This window comes from Tachysurus fulvidraco, chromosome 2 (assembly GCF_022655615.1).
Source record: "Tachysurus fulvidraco isolate hzauxx_2018 chromosome 2, HZAU_PFXX_2.0, whole genome shotgun sequence".
NCBI lineage: Eukaryota > Metazoa > Chordata > Actinopteri > Siluriformes > Bagridae > Tachysurus > Tachysurus fulvidraco.
The window spans coordinates 39619988-39629565 of NC_062519.1; the positions used below are offsets into that span (position 1 = coordinate 39619988).

The 9578-nt window shown below is 37.6% G+C and overlaps 1 protein-coding gene across 1 annotated transcript; it reads left to right on the top strand.

Moving 5' to 3' along the window:
- Positions 1–4001: 4001 nt before the first annotated feature.
- Positions 4002–6690, top strand: foxg1b (forkhead box G1b). The gene has a single exon (XM_027153084.2). It carries the CDS (start codon positions 4428–4430, stop codon positions 5442–5444), a length of 1017 nt encoding a protein of 338 aa, XP_027008885.1. The 5' UTR covers positions 4002–4427; the 3' UTR covers positions 5445–6690.
- Positions 6691–9578: the final 2888 nt, after the last annotated feature.

A 9578-nucleotide genomic window follows, 5' to 3' on the forward strand; every position in this document is an offset into this window, starting at 1 on the left:
AGAGATGAGAGGAAAGTATCTTTATATACAAATATACAAATAAATATACATATATATATATATCTTTCCTCAACTATGGACTTTCTCTGCCATCTGTCCACTAAACCCAAGAAAACTGCTACATGGCTTTCAGATGGGCTGTTCAACAATCTAAGAGAGCTAAGATCATCAGAAGAAATAACAACTTGATGCAGATCTTAATTCTTACCATACACTCCTGGCCAGGTTCTACACAGATGTGACTTCTGCCAAGACTTCCTTCTACAAGGAAAAGCTTGAAGTTTCGTCACAAGACCCTCAGAAGCTCCACAACATCATCTCTTCTCTACTCAACCCTCCGGCTCCACCATCTTCATCCTCCCTGACTGCAGAAGACTCTGCTTTTTTCTACCATGAGAAGATTGAGGAAATCTGCAGGACCTTCACTTCTGCCCCAACTGCACTTGCATCTCCACCTTCCCATTGGATCCACTCCTTTCCACTATGCTCCAGACCATCTCGCAAGACTTTCTGCCCTTCATTACCACTATCATCAATAGATCCATGGCATCTGGTCAGGTGCCAACTACTTTCAAGAGAGCAAGGGTTATTCCCATCCTAAAGAAACCTGCTCTGGATTCATCAGACATTAATATATATAGACCATTATCACGTCTCTCGTTTCTTTCAAAAATTCTTGAACGCTTTTTATATAATCAACTGTCTGTCTTTCTCTCATAGAACAACCTCCAAGATCCCAAGAAATCTGGTTTTAAAGCAACTCATTCCACAGAGACATCCATTTCGAGAGAAACGACACGTTGCTAGATCAGCCAAACTGTCATCCATCCGTTTCCTCCTTGACCTTTCAGCATCGTTTGATACGGTCAACCACAAGACTCTCTTGTCCACTCTCAGGAGTCTTGGGATTTGCGGATCAGCTTGGGAATGGTTCGCTTTCTACCTGGAAGGACGCTCACATCAGGTAACATGGAGTGGAGTGACCCACAGGGCTCAGTACTTGGTCCTCTTCTTTTCTCCCTGTATACTCACTCTCTGGGTGAAGTTATTTCCTCACATGGGTTCGCTTACCACTGCTATGCTGATTGTACACAACTTATCTTCTCTTTCCCACCCACAGATACAACAGCTTCGGATCTCAGCATGTCTGGCAGAAATATCATCAGTTAAAGCTCAATCCTAGCAAAACTGAACTGCTGTTCATCCCAGGTCATTCATCCCCAGGTCATGACTTTGCTATATCCCTGCACAAAGATCTGATCCCCCCTTCTGTCACAGCTCGTAACCTTGGGGTAACCATGGACAATCAACTGTTTTTTCCACTCATGTTGTTAATGTGACTCGCTCATGTTGATTTCTTCTCTACAACATTAGAAGTATTCGGCCATTTGTGTCCACCCAGGCTGATCAGGTACTTGTTCAGTCTCTTGTCATTTCAAGACTGGATTACTGCAATGCACTGCTTGCAGGTCTACCTATAAACGCAATTCGTCCTCTGCAAATGAACCAAAATGCAGCTGCACGGCTTGTTTTCAAACTGCCTAAGTTCTCGCATACCTGTTTGATTTTAAATGCAGTTTTCAATAAATTGCCAATCTCTTTTTTTGTCTCTTGCTCCTTTTTCTTCTCTTGACATTTTGAAATAGTTCTTACAACCTGGTTATGATCCACCAGCAAGAAATGCAAATACTCGGAATGTTTCCCCCGGTCTTATGATTTTGTTCAGGAGTGTGTAGGGATTGTAAACTATGCTAAACAACTTTTGTTGATCTACTACACTTAATTGCCCCTTGGTCCATAATCTAAGCTCTTCTAAAAAAAAAAAAACTATAAAAGCAGCTTTAGAGATGATTTTGAAACTCAATCACCACCTGTAGATCTGTTAATGCAAGAATCCGACACATGTTCCAACTGTAGAAATATCTGTTTGTAGTAAATTGGCCTTTGGGCTTAAACCGCCATAAAAATACTTGGCAGAAGCACACAGTAGACTTGGCATTGAGGAAAGTGCGAAGTTTCTAATAAAGCCTTTGGCTGAATGTGTGTGTGTGTGTGTGTGTGTGTGTGTGTGTGTGTGTGTGTGTGTGTGTGTGTGTGTGTGTGTGTGTGTGTGTGTGTGTGTGTGTGTGACAGAGAGAGAGAGAGAGAGATAGAGAGAGAGATGCTTTCATGTGTAATCTGATTTCTCAGACTCCTCTGATGCTCTTACTGATAGTTGGTTGTTAGCTGTCATTTAACTGGGGAGAGAGAGAGAGAGAGAGAGAGAGAGAGAGAGAGAGAGAGAGAGAGAGAGAGAGAGAGAGAGAGATGCTCGCTGTACTATTTCATGATGTTGTTTTTTTGGGGGGTAAATTTAACAGAAAAATGGGTCTCACTTTGGTTAGTATATATGTGGTGTTTGCAAACATCAGCCACTGGAGGCGCCCTACACAACAAAACACACAGCACCTACAACGATTGTATATTTCATGACTGATTTCAGTCCTTGAAATTTCCCACACTGCAGGACAGAAATGTATCCAGCTGTGGCACCTCTGGTGGCTTGATTCCAAGAAGAGGTCAAAAATGGCAGAGCCTCTTGTGTCTGTGATCTGAAGCAGCCAAATTAGATCTTTTTTTTTTTTTTTTTGTAATCGGGATCATCCTCATGGAGCACAAAATCATGGCATTGTTGTCGACAAATCAATTAAAGAAAAGCAACATTGACAAATAAAAATCACAGATATTTACATTTGGCAGACACGCTTATCCAGAGCAACTTACATTATTTCATTTTTATACAACTAAGCAATTGAGGGTTAAGGGCCTTTCTCAGGGGCCCAACAGTAGCAGCTTAGTGGACCTGGGATCGAACCTTCTGATTGGTGATCCAAAACCACTAGGCTACAACATGTACCGGATATCGAACAGGCCAAATGATACTCCTCATGCCAAATTAAGTTTTCGACAGATTTTCCATGTCTTTTTATTAATACGTGATTTTTCCCTCACAATTCATTTATTTTTTCTTTCCCCCAACAGATTCATTTATTTTCAGACGTGATTCTTCTATATGATTCTTACATTTTCATACATTTCATGCATCACGTGATTTGTACCCAGTTAATTAATTTGTGATGTTTTCATTTGATTCATTTACTTTCACGTGATTCATTTTGTATTTTCACATTTTTAAGCATGTAATTTTATTTCACAATTCATTTTTTTTTCCTTTTCAAATGTTAGTTTGAAATTTGAGATTTGAATTTCTCTGATGGGTAACTTGAACCCATATGGTTGGCATGAGGTCTTGTGTTTCCCTGAGCTCACATGGACGGTTTCATGGTCAAATGCACCTTTCCGTAATTTTACATATTCAATTCAATTAAATTCAAGTTTATTTGTATAGCGCTTTTTACAATTGACATTGTCTCAAAGCAGCTTTACAGAACATAAACATAGAACAAAATGTTAATATAAAGAATAATATAAATATTAATAGAACACAAAATTCAAGATTAATATTAGATATATTTAAATGTGTTATTTAAATGTGTATGTATTTATCCCAAACGAGGCAAGGAAAAACTCCCTTATATGATAAAGGAAGAAACCTTGAGAGGAACCAGACTCAAAGGTGAACCTCATCCTCATCTGGGTGACACTGGAGGGTGTGATTATAAATATACAGTCTGACAAATGTTGTATTGATGCAAAAGATCACATGGAGTTCACATCTCCTCTATAGTATCACAGAGTCCAAGTGGAGCTGGGAGATCTCTAGATGCCTCAGGATTCTCAGAGTTTCTCAGGATTCTCAGATCATTAATGAAATATTTTTTTTTCTCCAAGGGATGCAAAAAGAAGGCAGAAACATAAGTTAAACAAACGGACTTTAGATTCTAAGAGGTTTAGGTGAATTTGAATCAACCTCACCGTGTTGATTTCGCTCTTTTACAAAGTACATTTTGGAATTTAATATAGAATTAGAAATAGAACTTTATCCATGCGTTTGAATTCGGCTCTACGTCAGACCCATAAGACACTGTTTTTGTGTCACACTTCATTCTGTGTTGTGGATGCGCGTCTCTTTTGCTTAATCTTAATACCGCGTGCTAAATCGCACACACACACACACACACACACACACACACACACACACACACACACACACACACACACACACACACACACACACACACACACACACACAGAAGGGCGGATTGAGTGCAAATTTTCGGCAAGTTCCGAGCTCCTCCCCTTCCACGATGAAGCTGTTAACACGGATTCTTCTATATTCCAAAATTTCCGGCACAACGTCCTCCATCCTGGATGCACGCACTACCAAGTCTACATTTCAAAACGCGTAACTCAACTTTTTTTTTTTTTTCAAAAAAAGGGGGAGGACGGTACATTTTTTTTTTTTGCTTTTGTGTACTACCCTGACCATGGGGGATCACAAGGAGCCGACCATGGTGCAGAGGTCAAGTTCGTTTAGCATCAAGAGCCTCCTGCTGCCCTCCAAGTTTGACAGCCAGGGCGCAGGGGTCGCGGAAAATAGCGCAACAGATTCGGAAAAATCCTCGGAACCGACGGAAATGGACTCCACACCCCCGCAGCAGCGGGGCGAGGATGAATCTGGAACGGAAACGGGGAGAAAAAGCGGCAAACACGACAAACCGCCGTTCAGCTACAACGCGCTCATCATGATGGCCATTCGCCAAAGTCCAGAGAAGCGGCTCACGCTCAACGGCATCTACGAGTTCATCATGAAAAACTTCCCGTACTATCGGGAGCACAAGCAAGGCTGGCAGAACTCCATACGGCACAACCTCAGCCTCAATAAGTGCTTCGTGAAAGTGCCGCGCCATTACGACGACCCGGGAAAAGGGAACTACTGGATGTTGGATCCATCCAGTGATGACGTGTTTATCGGTGGAACTACAGGAAAGCTCCGTAGGAGGTCCGCGACATCACGGGGTAAGTTAGTGATGAAACGGGGCCTACGTTTCGCCCCACTAGGACTCGGTCTCGGAGAGCGCGCAAGCAACCCGCTTTGCTGGCAGCTGTCTCCGTTTCTGCCATTACCTCACGCGCACTACAACGGACCTGCGCACGGGTTTCTTAACCAAGGACACGCGTACGGGTCTCTACTCCCGAGCATGGAGCCCATCACCAGCGGAGACATCGCCCGCCCTGTGCTCGGACCCTCCACCTCAAGTGGATACAGCGCGAGCTCTGCGCCCGCTGGATTACTCTCAGGGCACAACGGCTATTTCGTTGCAGGAGTGCAGCAGCAGGCGCACGCACAGGCTCTCCAAACCGGCCCTTGTTACGGGATCTCGAGCTCTCCGCCGCCACTGCTAGCGGATTCGAGGACCACGTTACCGTCTTTCTCCTCGAGCGGTTTTTCGGGTGTTTTGTCACAACATAAAAGACTCGCGCCTCATTCTTTCCTGAGCTGAGTGACTTTTCCTAATTGAATTTCACGCGTCCAACTGGACACGAATCAGCGGTGTGAGTTTCATCTCAGCACTAACATTGCATTTAACACTGCAGCGGATATTTTGGAATATTTATTAAACGCCGCATTAAATTCAACACCGGAATTTGTGCTGAGCATCAGAAGCGAATGACTTTAAAATGTGTTAATTTCTTTTTATTTAAAATATTTAGAAATGATGCAACAGTAACAACAGTACGACGTCATGCCAAAGGCAACACACGTTTATAATAATAATAATAATAATAATAATAATAATAATAATAATAATAATAATAATTACTATTATTATTATTATTATTATTATTATTATTTAAAAAAATTGCAACTCATCAATCCATGTATTTTTTTATCGCAGTTTATTTATTGAATATTGAGACCAGGCCTAAAATGGGGTCCATATACAATTCATTATTATTATTATTATTATTATTATTATTATTATTATTATTATTATTATTATTATTATTATTATTATTATGTGGTGTATAGGGTTTATTTAAAACTGTGAATAAGCCTTAACGAGGTCAGTCAGGATTTTCAGCAACAAACTCAGGTTTTTATGCGTCCTGACAATGATACTGAAATGAAAAGACAAAAAAGTGCAGAAAATACTGAAAAATTCTGAGCAGCTAAAGCCTGGGATCATTTGATCTCTCGGATCATAGCAGGAGTAGGCCTACTCAAGAAATGAATTGAATGAACTTTTTTTTTATTATTATTATTTTTTGCACGAAATGTCATTACGTTTTTGTAAATTGGATTATTTAAATTAAAATCTAAATTTAGATTAAAATTTAATTTAAAATTTAATTTAAATTAAAATCTAAATTCTAAATATATGATTCTATTTAAATTAAAATCTAAATTTTAATTTAAGGTTTGCATTTTGAATTCTTATTTCTCTCTCAGCTATTCAGATAACAAGGCATTTAAAAATTCACTTCAGTTATTTTGACCCTCCTTGTTGTGGGATTTTAAAATACCTTTGTGATCCTTTCATATAAATATTAGCCTTTGAGATATGTGTTTTACTCACGTGGCTTTTCGAAGAAAAAAATAATATATATTTTTTTTATTATTTGTTAAACGTTACTTCTAATTACAATTCCGTGTGCACTTATACCAGTTTGTTGGATTTGTCTATTAATTTCCCCTGACTGAACATGGTTCAGGTTTAAGAAATAAAGTATTGTACTATTTCCTTATTCACGCTGTGTCTTTCTTGTTGTCCACGGAAAAAGGTTAAAGGTTAAATCCATGCTTTTAACTGAAGCTATTGCAGTCACATCAAACTACACTGAAGTCGTCATATTACGTCAACATGTGAAAATGCATTATGTGTGTTAACGACAATAACAAACACAAACGCGCGCACGCGCAAGAACACGTGTTTAGTGTTAATGGGCTTCTGTTTTTATATATGATTCTATTAGTCACTCTGCTGTTCATTATCATTATAAATTATTACATTCTTAGTAATGACACTTTCCAACCCTTTTATTAATATCTAATAACCTATTAAATTTCATTAATAATGTTTACATTTTTAAAGCATTCCAGTTGATGTATAATTTACATATAATTAAACGGAAAAAAGAAGAATTGAATAAATGTGTATAAGATGTATCACAAAATAATGTCAAGGTACAAAATTGTATTTTTAAAAACATTTGGGTGAATTAATTAATTTAATCCAGGCATAACCTGAAAGAACATATCACGACAAAAAATATCATGATTTTAGAAATATATATACTCTTAGAAAATGCATAACATATAAGGTTCTTCGGTTGTCCTTCTGTGGGATCTTGCAAATGTTCATATGGAAAAGCTTTCTACAATATTTACCCCATCAGAAAGGTATAAATTATTTATATATTACAATATATACTTATTGTATATTGTATTCCAGGTGGGTTGACGTAGTACAGTTAGTGTCACGTGATCATTCATTCATTCATTCATTCATTCATTCATTCATTCATTCATTCACAGCTGTAAATAGAAAACACTCAATGCCCACTCGCATTTTTTAAGCTATGGAGTAATGCAAGTGTATAAAAGATCATATTTAGGTTTGAACTAAAAAGGAGCCCATGTTTTTCTAAGGATTGATTCCTGATTCATCGGGAGTCGACTCCGTTTTTTTAATACTTCCTGATTAAAACCTTACACCATTTACCATCATACATTCAAACAATGTTTCCTTTAAGCCAACCCAAAATTAATCAATAATTCTTCTTACGTTCATTTTTCAAGAAATGTTTCAGCTTTTCTGGATTCTACATAGAAAATTTTATCCAAAATGCACATTCATGAAGAGGAATACATTTTTAAGAACACAACATTGTGTTATAATCAAATAAATTATTATTCATTTTATTGCTATTAATTTTTAATGAAAACCTCAGCTATTCTTGGCCATGTTCAGACGATCGTACCGAGTGGAGCTTCTCATGCGTGAAAAATATGTAACCAAAAACATTTCTTATTCTAAATAGTGATATTTTTAGTTTGCATTAAAATAAAACATTTAATCAGCAGTGTAGCAGTGTGTAGCCTTTTAGTCAAAACCTTACAGAAAACTACCTCAGCTCCAGTTCTTAAAAACACACTCGGACCTATGGTTAGTTTTAAGGATTATGGTTTATTATCTATCCATTATTTTTATTATGCTGTAATAATTCAGGCAAAATACTAGAATCAAATTTAAGATATTTAACAGACCCTCATAATCACATATATATGTCTAAAACAAAACGAAGTGCATAACGAAAATATAACCAAAACGAAGCTTATATTTAAATATACTCGAGATAAATAAAAGAAATCATGAGTTAATCTAATCACTCCCAGATCACTCCCAGATGTTGTGGTCACGTGCACACGACCCTCCTGGTAAGGACTTTAATAAAAAAGAAAGAGATCAGTACGCGCAAAAGTTTTAACCCTCACATATTGAGGCTAATTTCCAAAGAAATATCATTTGGTCCCGAATGCTGTGCCTGAACACGCTGCGCATGCGCAGTAAATACAGCCACATCCCAGGGGCAAAAATTTTTAAATTAAAACAAATAAATAATCAAACAACAAAATAAGTGAATAATAAATATATAGCTTAACTAATAAGTACAATCACTTGGGGGTGGAAATAACATATTATACTATAGGCTATTAGTATTTTATGTATTTCTGTCTGTGGCTTGCTAACAGATATAACTGACTGGCAAAACAACAACAACAACAACAACAACAACAACAACAACAATAAAGAGTTCTACACTTTAATGGCAAACGTAAATTATTTGAAAACCTCGATAATGAATAATACATGAATGAATAAGTAGTTACTGGTGGTTAATGAAAGTACATATAAATGGAAAATATTTTAGAATATTATTATTATATTTTTCTTCATATTATTCTCTTAATAAACCCTTGATAGAGTTTTATAAACAAAAGAGGAAATGATGCGTAAAAGTGGTACATTGATGTCCGTGCAATGTTAAAGCAAATCCATGTACTCTATTAAACCAATAAAATCACATCCATGTAAGGAACTGACACAACAATGTGCGAGATTAATCGTGTCCATGTGCGGGATTAAACAGTAACATGTCCATGTGCGGGATTAAACAGTAACATGTCCATGTGCGGGATTAAAGCAGTAAAACCATGTCAATGTGTGAGATTAACGCAATTATATATCCACGTGCGTGATAAAAACAGTAATAATCATGTCACCGTGAGAGATTAAAGAAGTTACATGTCAATGTGCGGAATTAACGCAATTATATATCAACAAGCGGGATGGAAACAGTAGTAACATATCCATGTGCGGGATTAACGCAATACCATATCCATGTGTAGGAAGAAAACTGTAATAATCATGCGCGTGTGCGGACTGAAGTTGTAACAAATACATGTGCGGGATTAAAATAGTACTATGTCCATGTGCGCGATGAAAACAATAATAGTCATGTCCATGTGCGGGATTAAATCAGAAGCACATCTGAGCTATGTTGAAGTTCCTGCCCCTTTAACTCACGTGTATGTAAGGCAGAAAACAGCGAGGACTGATTGCACAGAGAAT

What these genes read in the sequence shown, in the direction of transcription:
- foxg1b (XM_027153084.2), top strand. Translation starts at nt 4,428, where the DNA reads ATGGGGGATCACAAGGAGCCGACCATGGTGCAGAGGTCAAGTTCGTTT.